Source organism: Podarcis raffonei, chromosome Z, assembly GCF_027172205.1.
Source record: "Podarcis raffonei isolate rPodRaf1 chromosome Z, rPodRaf1.pri, whole genome shotgun sequence".
Lineage (NCBI taxonomy): Eukaryota > Metazoa > Chordata > Lepidosauria > Squamata > Lacertidae > Podarcis > Podarcis raffonei.
Window position 1 is genome coordinate 16,491,997 of NC_070621.1, and position 15,086 is coordinate 16,507,082.

At 43.6% G+C, this 15,086-nt stretch overlaps 1 protein-coding gene across 2 annotated transcripts in view; it reads right to left on the reverse strand.

Annotated features, from left to right (window-relative positions):
• Positions 1 to 15,086, reverse strand: part of GPR107 (G protein-coupled receptor 107) — a 49,040-nt gene that overhangs the window by 14,068 nt on the left and 19,886 nt on the right. For both annotated transcript variants that reach the window (XM_053373165.1, XM_053373166.1), the window contains exons 6-14: positions 14,448 to 14,491; positions 13,431 to 13,487; positions 12,353 to 12,451; positions 11,179 to 11,312; positions 10,068 to 10,143; positions 9,774 to 9,847; positions 8,825 to 8,942; positions 8,093 to 8,223; positions 7,492 to 7,535 (exon numbers count right to left, since the gene is read on the reverse strand). In XM_053373165.1, the coding sequence (XP_053229140.1) occupies positions 7,492 to 7,535; positions 8,093 to 8,223; positions 8,825 to 8,942; positions 9,774 to 9,847; positions 10,068 to 10,143; positions 11,179 to 11,312; positions 12,353 to 12,451; positions 13,431 to 13,487; positions 14,448 to 14,491 (777 nt within the window). The remainder of the gene's footprint in view (positions 1 to 7,491; positions 7,536 to 8,092; positions 8,224 to 8,824; positions 8,943 to 9,773; positions 9,848 to 10,067; positions 10,144 to 11,178; positions 11,313 to 12,352; positions 12,452 to 13,430; positions 13,488 to 14,447; positions 14,492 to 15,086) is intronic.

Sequence of the window (15,086 nt, forward strand, 5' to 3'; positions counted from 1 at the left end):
TTAACAATGGGAGTCACAAACATCCTAAGAAAGTGAGTGTTAGAAGGTCCAGGACAGATAAAAGGAAAGGGTTCCCTCATGCGGTGCATAGTTGACCTATGGAACTCACTCCAGCAGGAGGCAGTGAGGACCAGCAACTAGGAAGGCTTTAGAAGAGCACTGGACAAATTCATGGAGAATTCTATCAACAGCTACTAGCCATGGTAGCTATGCTCTGCAGTAACGCTTCTGAATACCAGCTGCTGGAAACCGGAGGAGGATAGAGGGCTCCTGTGCTCAGGTTCTGCTTCAGCGTTTTCCACAGGCACCTAGGGAAGCTCACAAGCTGAACCTGAACATGCCAGCACTCCCCCGTTCTTATTCCCAGAAACTGGTATGCAGAGGTTTAACGGCCTCTGGATGTAGGATGTGAGAGCACTGCTGGATCAGTCCACAGACCCATCAAGTCCAGCATCCTGTTCTCAGAGGGGCCAAGCAGATGCCTATTATGGGGAGCTCACAAGCAGGACCTAAGTGCCTCTGGCAGTGAAGGTAGCACACATCCATCACAGCTTGCAGCCGGACCCAGCCTTATCCTTCATGAATTTGTCCGATCCTCTCTTAAAGCTGTCTGAGTTCACTTCGATCTGTCAAAAGAAGACAACAGACCCCACACCAGCAGCAGCTAAGACTCATTCCGGTAAGTCGTGCTGCGGTCATAATGGGACAGAGCCACACTCAATCATAAGGAGCAACATGGTTCCCATGACACATCCTCGCAGGTTAGTCAATGAGCATTATGACGAGGGAGCACAGAGCCACGGCGCTGGTTGACTGGAAAGGCTAGGGAGAGATCTTCCCCACCCAGGACATGGCTCTTCTTATCGGCACAGCCAGGAACAGCAATCAATCGCAGATGGTACAGCTGTCACACTTGGCTTGAGGGCATGAGGAGTGTGGCTTCCTGTTGTTCCCCTGACCTTGCCGAGGGCAAAGGGGGCACCAGCCTAACAGGAACCGCCATGCAATTTGCTTACAAAGCAGTCAAGAACTCTCCTGCAGAACAACTGTGAAAAGGGGATAATTTACACCGCACGGATCTTGCCCGGCACTGCGCAAAGAGAGATATATTTTCATTTGTCATTATTTTCAGAGACAAAAAAGAGGCCTCTCTGCATCAGAGACAGAGGGGTTTTTTTTCAACCCAAGGGTCACATCCCCTCCTAGTCTAAGTTTCTGAGGGTCACAAGCCAACGGTGGGCGGGGCCAACAGTAAAAGTGGGTGGAGCAACAAATGCTTTGGGGGGTTTTGTATTTTTTTCCAAAGTAATCCAGCAGTGTATAAGTCTTACAAAATGAATAAAATAGTTTTATTTATTTCATAAAATGTATGCACTGCTTGATTCCAAGGCACCTGCCTGAAATCAACAGGCAGGGAGTTCCAAAGTGTAGATTGACAAATAAATAAATAAATGGCCATTTGTTTTAAACCGTTTTTTAATGCTATATTTTAAATTGTTGTGACCCACTCCTGAGATGCTAGGGTGAAGCACAGGTAGTAAGTAAAAAATTGTTGTAATCAGGTGCTTTGATTTGCAGTGCTGGCACTGAAGAAAAATTCTGGAGCGAGAAACTATGTTTTTATTCATTGTTTTTAGCTAATCAGTTAAAATGTTAGGAGAAAAACATGTATTCTAAAGCAAGAGAGAAAGAGAGAACTGGATTAAATATAGAGGGTTATGGGGAGAAGAGTGGAACAGTATACCGTGCGGTTATTCTGCATTTTTCTGTCGTTTCTTTTTTCCATTCCCACCTAGCCTCCCAATTAGTGGTGAACTGACTGAAGGGGGATGGGTTTTCTCTCTCTACCTACCCTCTTCTTCCAAACTTTTAAGCATAAAGGAAAAGAGACAGCAGCAGGCCAGAGGGGGGTGGGTGAGAGAGAAAATCACAGAGTCCATTTATGACTCAAAGCTACCAGCCCAATTGCCTTTAGCCTCTTATTTTGGGAACATAATGGATTGTGATTCATTTGGTATGCTTAAAAAAGCGCAAGGTGAGGAGGTGATAGCTAAAGAACATGCCTGCCATTTCAAAGGTTGGGTTTTTTTTAATGACTTATGTTCCCCTGCAGAAGTCGCTCCTACTTGTTCTAATTTCAGTGTTGCAAGAAGTATGCATCTAAATACCTCCTGCAGACAGGCGGCTTGCATTGTCCTGATTAAACAGGTCCTAGTGGGCTCGTCCAAGACCCACTTGCATGCTCACCTATGGCAAGTGCTGATTGTCTCCAGGGAACCAGGAACAGAGGCTTTTCTAAATGGCACAGGAAATTGGCTCCTCCCACTGTCCCCTCTCTTTGGGCTTTTTGGAGCACTGAAGACCACGCAGACAAGTGTGGCTGGAGAAAAGAGTTTTAAGAATATAAGAAAAGGAAAAGGCCGATGGCCAATCTAGTCCAGCATTCTGTTCTCACAGATGCTTGTGGGAAACTCACATGCAGGATTCAACCACAAGAGCAAGCTCCCCTCCTCCTGCGTTTCCCAGCAGCTGATTTTCAGAAGCATTGCAGACTCCAAATTTGAGGCAGAGCATAGCATGTGGCTGGTAGCCATTGAAAGCCCTCTGTTAAATCCCCGTCTAAGGCCAGCCATGTTGGTGGCCATCCCTGCCTACTGAGGGAGGGAGTTCCACAGTTTAACTATGGTGCTGTGTGAACAAGCCCTTTCTTTTATCAGTCCTGAACCTTCCAACATTCAGATTCATTAGGTGTCTACAAGTTCTAGCATTTATCAGAGGGGGGGGGGCTTTCTTTCCATTTTCCCCATGCCACACATCATTTTATGAGCTTCTATCATGTTGTTTCGTTGTTGCCTTTTATCTAAAGTAATGTCCCAAATGCTGGAAGCTTTCCCTACAGTCACCCCATCTCCACTATTTTGGTTGCCCTTTTCTGAACCTTTTCCAACTCTTGCAATATCCTATTTGAGGAGAGGCAAATGCTCCCTTTACCTGCCACACAGAGAACTTCCTTCAATTCAAAAAAGTCACCTTGACAGACACTTTCCCCTCCTGTCCCCAGCATCATCTTATACTGGGCTCCTTCCATTTCTCTTTCCCAGCCTTTTCCTCTAATTTTATTGCTTGCCCTTGCAATGTGCCCAGTGGCGCTGAGCAAGGGAAGCACAGAGTTTGAGAAACCAGAGTAGGTGTTCTCTTACATGCAAACACCTCTCACAGTGCCTAGCAGACTATTTTTACAACGCTGAAAGAAGTCAACAGGAAGGGAGAATGTCCGGATGTCACTGAAGATGGGCAGTCTCAGCTTAAACTGGCAAGAGCAGGCATTTTCCAGAATATGCCTGCCAGTTATGAACAAAGGAAGCTGCCAAGTCAGACCACTGGGCTCATTTAGCTCAGTGCTGCCTACACTGACTGGCAGCTGCTCTTCCAGCCCTACCCAGAGATGCCAGGGACTGAACCTTTGGACCTTCTCAATGCAAGGCAGATGCGCTCTGCTGAACAACAGCCCTTCAGCTAAAAACAAAGCAAGATTCTAGTCCTCATCATCAGTTCTGAATAAATAGGAACATAGAAAGCTGCATAAACAGAATCAGAACATTGGAGCCCATCTAGCTCAGTACTGTGTTCACTGACTGGCAGCTGCTTTCAGGCAGGGGGTCTTTCCCTGGCCCTGCCTGGAGATGCCACCAAGCTATGGATGTAGGAATAGAATCAACCAACTTACCTTCATGTTTATTTATTAAGTTTGACCTCTGTTTCCTTCACTGAAATATGAAAAGGGAGAAGCAGAATACCTGGGGCGGGCCCCTTTTCCCTATGAAATCACCCCAAGGGAAGCCTAGACTGCTCCTTCTTGTGGCTTTCCTTCCACCAGTCTACTAGTGTGATTTGATTCCAAAGGATAACTGAGGCCCTCCGAACTGCTGCATTAGGAATTCTTGCTTGCTGTTGCTGGTACCGTTTGCACTCTCTCTCCCCCCACCTTATCGCCACATTCATTTACTACATCTTTTATTATTTCATTATCTGCTGGGCTCCTGGCAAGCCGCCTTGGGAGATGCACTTGCACAAAATGGCAGGCTATAAATATTTTTTAATAATTTAAAGCAAAAGCCCTCCAGGCTGCCAGCTTCAATGCAGGAAAGGTACACCGTAAATCAACCACCAGACAACTCTGGATGCAGACGCCCGTCTCTCTCTCTCTCTTTCGCCAGCATCGACCGTGGGGTGCACATTTGACTGGCCAAATATTTCACCGGCAGACCTATCCACCCTTGAACCAAGAACATATAAGTTTATGTGATTAATTTTGCGCAGAGCGTTTCCTAAATATCTGCACAGGGATTTTACTTCTTAAATAAAATGCATCAAGCAGTCTAGCATAACGGGCTCTAGCATGGGCTCACAAGACATTAAATATGCATATATATATATATATATATATATATATATATATATATATATATATATAAAGTAGAGAGTTGGGGGGAGAAACGCAGAGTAAAAGTGATAGCAGCGTGTTTGCACGAAGGTCACAGATCACAGATTTATAGAATCATAGAGCTGGAAAGGATGTCAAGGGTCATCTAGTCCAACTCTCTGCAATGCAGGAATCTCAACTAAAGCACCCAAGACAGATGACCATCCAACCTCTGCTTAAAAACCTCCAAGGAATGAGGGTCTACCATCTTCTGAGGGAGCCATTCCAATTTCCAACAGCTGTTACCGTCAGAAATTTCATCCTAATGTTTTAAAAATCTCCTTTCCTGTACCTTGAAGCCATTGGTTTGGTCCTAACCTCCAGAGCAGGAGAAAACAAACTTGCTCCATCTTCCATGTGACAGCCCTTTGGATATTTGAGATGGCTACCATATCTCTTCTTAGTCACCACTTATCCATGTTAAACATACCCAACTCCCTTAATCATTCCTCATAAGGGTTGATTTCCACACCCTTGAACATCTTCGTTTGCCTTCTCTGCACACGTTCCAGCTTGTCAATAGCTTTCTTAAATTATGGTGCCCAGAACTGTACATAGTACTCCAGGTGTGGTCCGATGAAGGCAGAATAGAACAGTACTATTACTTCCTTTGATCTGGACACTAGATCCTTTTCAAATGTACTACTAGTAAGCCAGGTGTTCCCCATCTTATATTTGGTGCAGCTGGTTCTTCTTGCCAAAGTGCAAAACCTTTCATTTGTCCCTATTGAAATTCGTTTTGTTAGTCTGGGCTCAGCTCTCCAATCTGTTAAAGTCATCTTGAATCCCAATGCTGTCTTCTGCGGCATTAGCTACCTCTCCCCAGCTTGGTGTCATCTGCAAATTGGTTGAGCATCCCCTCAATTCCTTCACCCAAGACACTTTTGTCCAGGATTATAAGGAATCCTTAGTGAACGCTCTTTGGATTCAGTCAGTCAACCAGCTACAAATCCACCTAACAGTTACCTCACCCAGCCCACAGTTTACCAGCTTGTCAACAAGAATATAATGGGGCACTTTGTCAAAAGCCTTACTGAAATCAAGATACACTACACCCACAGCATACCCCTGATCCACCAAGCTTGTAACTCTATGACAAAAGAAATATGATTCATGCGGCATGACTTATTTTTGAGAAACCCATGCTGGGTCTTAGTAATCACAGCATCTTTTTCTAAGTGCTCACGGGCTGACTGTTGAATTATATGTTCTATGACATTTCCTGGTATCAACGTCAAGCTACCATGTAGGTAGCTATATGGGTCTCCCTCCCTTTTTTTGAAGTTGGGGACATTTGCTCACCTCTAGTCCTCTAGGTCTTCACCTGGTTTCCAAGAATTCTCAAATATTATAGACAGAGACTCTGAGTGTATACCTGCATGCTCCTTTAGTTCCCTTGGGTATAGGCCTTGCACATTTGAGCCAGGTGTTCCCTTAACACCTCTTTTCCTACCTTGGGCTGCAGCTCCATCTTTCCTTTCCTTTTTCTGTTATCATAAGGTTGGACACTATTGCTTTTGGGTGAAGACAGAAGCAATGTAGGCACTGAGCAGTTCTGCATGTCACCCAATTATATTTCTCCATCTTCACCATGCAGAGAACCTACTATTTGCTTATTCTTCTTGCTTTAAACATAGCCAAATACACCTTTTTTATTATTCTTAAGCCCTCTTGCAAGCCTGAGCTCATTCTGAGCTTTGGCCCATCTGACCTTCTCCCTGCAACTACTGGCTACTCCTGTATACTCCTCCTCCATGAATTCCCTGTTCTTCCATTTCTTGCACATGCCCTTCTTAAATCTCAGCTCATCTGGAAGCTCCTTATGCAGCCACACTGGTTTCTTTAGATGCCTCCCACTTTTCTTTCTTGTTGGAATTGTCTGCATTTGTGCCTTCATTATTTCACCTTTAAGAAACTCCCATCCATCTTGGACTCCCTTCTCTTTGAGTATTTCTGACCATGGGATCTCATCCAGCAGCTAGCTCCTTAAGCTTTTGAAATCAGCCTTCTTAATGTCCAGAGGGCATGTCCAATTACATAGAGTTTTCCCTTGCCTCTGTAATCATGAAACCCAGGAGGTCATGATCACTTCCTCCCAAGTTTCCCAGTACTTCCACTTTGTCAATTAATTTCTCCTTGCTGATGAGGTCCAGGTCCAAGATAGATGATCCCGTTGATACTTCTTCCACCTTCTGGGAAATTAAATTGTCAGCAAGGCAATGGAGGAATTAGTTGGACCTTATGTTCTTGGCAGAGTGAGTTCCAATAGGTTATCAGGGAAATTGAAGTCTTCCATAACTACTATAGCTCTCCTTTTTGAATGTTTGGTAATCTGCTCTAGGAAGGCTTCATCCGAGTCTTCAGGTCCCACACTGAGTTCCTGGCATCTCCGTTTAATAAATAAAATGATGATGATGATGATGATGATAATAATAATAATAATAATAATAATTGCTCTAGTATCAGGAATGGGAAGGGCTCTCTCAGCCTGAGAAAGCAGCTGCTGGTCAGAAGAGGTAATCCTGAGCTAAAGAGACCAAGGGGCTGTCTTGACATAGGCAGCTTCATATGTCTGAATGTTGCATCAGTTAACACAGGCTTCCTAATAAATCTTAAAAAATAAAACAGATAACAGAAGTAACGATAGGAGCTAAAGATGGCAAACACCGTCTTGAGAGGCATGTCCCCTTTCTCTCTAGTTCGGTGGTTCTCAAAGTGGGCTGCACTGCCACCTGGGCAGTGGGATTACCCAAGAGGCAAGGGGGCAGTAGGGGGTACTGAAGGTGTAAATGACTATCGGATTTTGAAAAGCTGGGAACTACTGATTTTGCTGGATATAATTAATAGGTTTGAAGTCTCGCTCCACAGTGAGAAAATCTGAATGCCCTTAAAAAAGATCAACAAAATGCCAGCATGAGGTGGGAGCAGGAAGGGACCGGACTTGTGTAGCTTCACTCTCCACAATAGTTTTATGGGGAGTAGGAGCTCAATGGTAATGAACAGCTTACCCTTCCCATCTGTTGCAGAAGCCTCCTGCAAATGTCTTATTGACCTAGAAGAGAGAATTAAGGTGAATTGGTAAGGAGACACCATCTTATGAGTTCAAGTCAATAGATGCTCAGAAAAGAAAAAAATGGCAACACCAACCCACCAGAAGGAGGCACACAGACTGCAATGGGCTTTATGCAAGTGAGGAGCATCCTCTGCTGGCTAGGAAAACTTGCTGCAAGATTCCCTGGACCAGCCAGGCATGCAAGACAGACAAAGGCAGTTTTGAAACAAAGCACACACAGAGAGAGAATCTTTTGACGTATTAGGCTTAATCTATTTGGTATCAAAGGAATTAGAGACAGTTATCAAGGCAGAGTAAAAACAAGATGGTGGGTGGAGTAAGTATTACTTATTTAAAGCATTTGTACCCTGCTCTTCTTGAGCCCCAAAGATTCCCAGAGAGGCTTAACATGGCATCAATTCATACAAGACAGTCCCTGCCTGCAGGCTTACAATCTAAAGGCCATGTCACAAAAGGAAAAAGGGACAGGGAACGTAGAGGGAGAAAGAGACGAACTTCACATCACACTCACAATAGTTGCCCTCGCTGGTACTCACCATACAACTGGGAAGAGGATGGCCCCGCAGCAGAGCAAGTCGACCAGGAAAAGGATCTCTTTCCAGAGACCATACTCCGTTGTGCCTTCTTCTGTTGACTCAATGATGATGTAGGCTACGTTGGCCAGGACCTGGTTAGAAGGGCAGCAAGCAAGACATCAGTCACTTGAGCATCTGGAAACCCAAGCCTTATGAAGAACAGTTGAAGGAGTTGGGTATGTTTAGCCTGGAAAAGACGAGACTGAGAAGAGATATGATGGCCATCTTCAAATATCAAAAGGGTGGTCACATGGAAGATGGAGCAAGCTTGTTTTCTCCTGCTCTGGAGGGTAGGACCCATACCAATGAATTCCACTTACAAGAAAGGAGATTCTGACTAAACATCAGGAAGAACTTTCTGACAGAAAGAGCTGGTACACAGTGGGACAGGCTCCCTCTGGAGGTGGTGGGCTTCCCTTCCTTAGAGGTTTTTAAGCAGAGGTTGCATGGCCACGTCATGTATGATGGATTTGAGACTCCTGCATTGCAGGGGGTCGGACTAAGCAACCGTTGGGGTCCCATCCAACTCTAAGATTTTATTATTCTTGCCTTTGTTTCATGTAACATTCCTAAGAATCAGGGCTGGGGTCAATGATGACTTCATAAGCTCATAAAGGGTGTTCAAAGAACTCAGAAGTTCTTAATTCATAAGTGCAACACAGCACACCCCTGCAGAGGAGGTCAAGGCCTCACCTGGAGTGGAATGACAATCATGAAGATCTTCTTGTCCTTGTCAGAAAGGATGTGCTTAATGAATGCCCAGCCTGTGCCAATGAGAGCAATGGTGATGAAGAGCAGAGCCCCCTTCAACCTGGTAAAAAAATAAATTAAGTTAAATTGGCATCAGCAGGTGGAGTAAATGCTTCCTTGAACAACTGTTTCAGAAGCTACATGCATGAAAACCAAGAAGAAAAAACCATGCCCATGTGATGTTGATAGTGCTCTACAGAGAAACTGATCAATCTTTATATAAATATCACTAGGGATTTCAAAAACATGTTATTTAATTTCTGTGCTTACACACCAAGCCATCTCAACAGGAGAAAGCAATTTAGGAAAATTAATCAATTAACTAGCAAAATGTACACAAAGGCACATATCAGAAGCACAGGAGAACACCAACCACATCTGCTTAAGGGTTACAGAAATGGGGTTGTGTCCAGTGCTGGTCTTACTCAGAGTAGGTGCACTGAAATTATTGAATGTAACCAACTTCGGCCCCTTAATTCCAATGGGTCTACTCTGAGTTAGACTAGCATTGGCAGCAACCCCAGAATATAAAACATAATAAGGTAATCAGAAACAATATTATGAGTGTATGTAGAGCAGGTGGCTTTGGCCCTCCATACATTTTTGGACTACAATTCCCATCATCCCTGGCCAACACTGTTGCTGGGGCTGTTGAGAGATACAGTTCAGGAATATCTGGAGGGTCAAATGTTCCCAATACAGCCAATACAGATGGAGGTGACAAAATAACTATTCTTGCACCTACAACGATTGGTACAGACATCAAGCAGGACCAACTCTGTGCTCCCTATGACCAATCATCTAAGGAGGAGAGGACCCACACACTCCCCTCGCCAGCCTCTGTGGAGGTGGCAAACCACATGGTGGATAGCATCATGATCCACATACTTACAGATGAGTGATGTAGTAGACAACAGCCCAGCCTTCGATGGGAAAACCTTGAGAGGAGATGTAGTGGTAATCAATCTGGAGGGGGAAAGGGCAGGAGTGATGTCAAAAGTGTGCAGCCAGCCAATAATCAAGCAGTATATGAACCTTGTTAAATAAATAAATATACCACCCAATGATTTGAAGATCTCACTGTCTTTTCTACATTTGTACGCACAGCTCATAATCATCAGTTTCATTTAAGACAGTTTTTTTTCTTTGTTAGTTGCAACTAAAAAAACAAACAGTGGTTACTTACTGCATGGAAGACTAATGAGAGGGACTTAGTGAAAGGAAGAGCAGCCATCAGCCAGTGGATCTTGAACACATCAGCCCTGAAATAAAGACGAGAAGGAAAGTCAGAAGAGAATAGTCCTGCTGACACTCTCCTGACAGCAAATAATAATAATAATAATAATAATAATAATAATAATAATAATAATAAATCTATAATACAAAAGGCGAGTTTGAATCAAAATACTGTAGCAACAGAGCTCACTGACATCTACTGCTTTTTATTAAAATACTGTTACCCTTTCCTGGCAATGAATATTTATAGTCATAGGTATGCACAGCAGGAAATACTAATGTATGCAAGACAGTTTTGATTCTCTCTCTCTTCCAGGACCAAAGTAAGGCGCTTATTTACGACAGTTTGAAAACCTATCTTGGTACGGCTACCCACATGGAAACAGCCAATTTCTGGAAGAGTGAGGAAGGATCTCTTTGGGGAGGTGGGCATGTGGAAACTGATGCTTGCTGAGAAGCCCTGAGACCTGAGGGCATAAAAATTTAATAATTTAATTTAATAAATAATAATAATAAAAAATAAAAGAGTGCAAAACAGCCTTGCTGGACCACGCTAGCAGCCCATCTAGTCCAGCATCCTGTTCTCACAGCGGCCACCCAGGAGCCCATGCAAAACCTGCAAGCAGGGCCTGAGCACAGCAGCATCCTGCACATCTGTGATTTCCAGCAATTGCTATTCTGAAGCATTACTGCCTCCAACCATGGAGGCAGAGCATAGCTATCAGGGTTAGTGCACACTGATAGCCTTAGTCTCTTACACAGCAATGCAGGCTTGCTAGGGGCGAGACAGAACAGGAGGTCTTTACAGGTGGCCAAGTCTTGCACACATCAACCCCGACCCTGGATTTCAGAGGGATATGTTGACTTGATTGACATATATCTAAGATGTATGAAACAGATCTCACATCTGAGCACCAACTGTTGAAAACTATGCATTGTGGAGCCAAGAGTATATATGCTCTTTTAAACTGATGGATTTTATGTTTGCATTTATCTATTTGATTGCAGAAATTTGGCTCTCTCTGAATGAGTGGCTGCTTTGCTGAGGATCCCCACTTTACCTGCGTTTCCGAAGAGTGTGGATCCACACGGCTCCAAAGATGAAAAAGAAGAGGGCCATGGAGATGTAGAGCTTAGGGAGAGGGATCTCTCCTGCTGAGAGGTAGCTGCTTGGATTCTTCTCCATAATCTCAATCTGGAAGCAGACAAAGCATTGCACTATTAGCATCGTCATTTACTGAATGTGTATACACCACTCAACTGCCAAAGCTGCATCTAAGCCGCTTGCAAGCATAAAACTCATTATTTAAAAAACTGGCACATTTGATCAAAATAAACATTCACGCTATACAATGTTAATTGTTATCTCTGTTCAATCCTGTTTTCCCATCATTTTTCTTTAAGCCAATTCAAGAATCAAGAATCTAGATGTTGACCACTAGTGATGAACCACGTGTTGTCGATATTACTGTGAATTTACTATGCTATGTTTGTGATGTACAAATGACATGAGAAGATTTGGTCTGTTTGTTTCTATCATTTATTTTTTCCTACAATTCCTGTTTATATAACCCAATAAAAAGTTATTCAAAAAATAAAATTAAAATAAGCACCAACAATTAAAACATGCAATAAAACAAGACAAATGTAAAAGGAAAAACCCGTGTAGCAATTAAAGCAGTTTTAAAAAGAGGTTCAAGCCAGGAGATTAGGAAAATTGAAAAGGAGGTATCAGCACGGAGAATTCAGATCAGCAGAGGTTGCTCCATTTGGGTGAAGTGTCCACTGCCCCACCAAACTCTGTCTGCTCCTAGCCAGCCCCCACCTGCCTGCCATATTGATTAGAACCAGTCCAGAGGGTGACCCTAGTTGTCAGTTTTCTCCTCCTCCTTAGTCTGTTTTGCCCCTTGTAGAATTCAGAAGGGGGGAGGAGAAGGAGAATAAAACCAGAATCAGTTGGCTCCGCCTGGTATGGTTCTGGCTCCGCCAACCACCAACTCTGACTGGGCACGTCACTGGCCGTAGCTCCCTGCCTTCCACCCCACCAGTCCTAATGTACGACAACTGCTGCCAATTTAGATGGTGCGCCTGAGATACCATGGGGCATTTCTAGCCAATAAATATTTTGGATGTCCTTCTCACACTCTCCCAAAGCAGTCCAGAACACCAGGAGGGAGCTGGGTGGGTGAGGAGTCTGGGTTCAAAGCAAAAAAAGGAAACTAAAGCCCAACTCACATCAAGAGTGAAGAGGAGCTGCTCATTCTTCGGGACACATTTGTGAAAATACAGACTGTAGAGGCCTTCTTGGTTTTCTGAGCTGATGTTGAAGGAGAACTAAGAAGAAGAAAGAAAATGTCAACAATCTGTGCAAATGTTCACGAGCCATTCCACTTTAAAGTAGTCCAACTAAGGTAAACAATTGTTTAAGAATTGGTGCCTGAGTTTGATTTTTTCCTCTGCCCTCCGTGTTCCTTTTCCCTTTTGTCTTATGGTTTTGTTTCCAGATTGTAAGCCTGTGGGCACTGATTGTATGTAAGCCACAATGGGGGGCTTTTTGGGGTACAAATGCCCCGAATAAATAATAAATAGCCCCGACTCTAAAACCAACTTCTTGCTTTCAGCTCAGCATTATTAATTTTTATACTGCTTCTGGCCAAGAGAGAAGCTTCCAAGCAGCTTACGAAACTGAGTTACAAATCGATGAGTGCTCTCCCAAATGATGCTATCAGAACAGAAGGACCAGACTTTTAAGACAGAGATTATTGTAAAAGAAATTATGGCTGACTCTGAAGATGGTTTGGAAACTTTAAACAGTGAGAGAGAGAGAAAAAGGAGGCAGCCCAGGTGTTGGTGGGATCCAGAGAGATGGAATATGGAACACTGATTATGCACCAATGGCAGTGGCTTCCTGTCCATTTCTCACCATCACAGATCTGTACACCACCTTTCCACAGTTAAAACAATACTAATGGCAGCTTAGCACACTGAAGAAGTTGAATAATTCACCTTAACAATCACAAAAATGTAAAAAAAAAATTAAAAGTCATAAACAATAAATGAAACCATCTCAACAAGTGGACACCAAAATCAAGCAACCCCCATGTAATTCATAACAATAAAGATACAAAGAACTGTAATGACATAAATGGAAAAAATGAAGCATTTCCAAAATTTCGGATTTCTGGGCCCCAAGAAAGGCTTTTGAAGCAGATTTTGGTGATTGTTCAAGTTTAAGATGGAGAAAGTGGTATTTTAGGCAACTTCCAGCAAAGCAGACACTCACGCACCCGACTTCTGTTTCAGGAGCACTGACCTGGAATGAATAGTGACCATCTTTGCTCTGGATGGGATGTGTCTTCTCTGGCGGCAACTGGATCAAGGAGCAATTGAGACAAAGTCAAGCTATTGCCAATTCATTAGGAACAGATTGAATTCATCAAAGAAAATGCTGATTGCAAAACCCTCATCTGCGCAGCCTTAAGATATGCAAAAAGTTGTTGTTAACTGAATTTGTATTTCACCCTTCCTCCCCAAGGAGACCAGGGTGGTAAACAGGCACACAATTTAAAATTAAAAACAAGCAAAAGCAGATCAAAGCATTCTAAAAACAATTACAATCAAAAACATTGAAAAGGGAGTTAGTTAAAAACTTTCTAAAAGAAGTTACAGCTAAAAAGGGTTGCCAGGAACAGGGTTCCTCAGTTTGGGTAAACAGAGCTGTTTTCAAACCCCTCCTGAAATTGAATATTGACAGAGAGGCATACACACCTCACTAGGAAGGGCATTACATGGGGGCGGGGGGAGACATAAAAAAGGTTCTGCTGCTCCTGCCCTGTGAACAGCAGTCATATAAAGGCCGTGTTACACAGCGCAACAGCATTAAAGTTCTGACCATCCCCAGAAGTGTCCAATGCCAGGGATGGCAAACCTGTGTTTGTCACTAGGTTCAAACTTTCCTTCAACTCTATGATGCTGTGATTCATCCCTGTACTGGCTGTGCAAAATGTGCTGAACTCTCCTTCACTGGAGGGTTTTTCAAACAGAGGTTGGGTTCCATCTGTCATGGATTCTTTAGCTGTGATTCCTGCATTGCAGGGAGTTGGAATAGATGAATCTTGGGTGATCCCTTCCAGCTTCACAGTTCTATTATCCTACGACTTTTTTTAGATGATAATTTCAGTATTTGGCTCTCCCCTTTCCCCTTATGCTCTTCACATTCTTTGGATGGTGTACTTGTTCTTACATTTTTCTGTTTTGTGTATGTCCATTCTGTTCCTAGTTGCTACATATTCTTAATAATAATAATCAAAATAAGGCAACAGCCTCTTACCTGGAGTTCTGTCACATTTTGCTTGGATTGTGGTCGCTTAGGATCTAGAGGCATAAAACACGCAAGAGTGAGAACAGGGACCTTGGTCATTTACATAGTGGTCTGCACTACTGAGACCATCAGTCCTATGTGCTCAGTGCTCTCATGCTACCAGCTATGATGGCTATGCCCTGTATCTGTAACTGGAGGCAGCAATGTTCCTGTGTACCAGTTGCTTGCGTCCTGCTTGTGGTTCTCCCATATAGGTCTCCCAGTGATTAGCCACCGCGAGAACAGGATGCTTAACGAAGATGGGCCCCTGTCAGCAAAAAGTTTTGATTTCCCCCAGTAAAAGAGATCCAAGAAGGCTAATTCTGGCATTTTCTCCTGCAGGTTCTGTACAGCCAGGAGGGCTAACTGCCACTGACAGACAACTAGGCCAAATCCATTTCTAAAGTCACTGGAACCAGTAGCTGCATTGCGGTACAGTGGTGCCTTGCAAGACGAAAATAATCCGTTCCGCGAGTCTCTTCGTCTAGAGGTTTTTTCGTCTTGCGAAGCAACCCTATTAGCGGCTTAGCAAATAGCGCTATTAGCGGTTTAGCGGCTTAGCAGCTATTAAAGGCTTAGCGGCTAAAAGGCTATTAGTGGCTTAGAAAA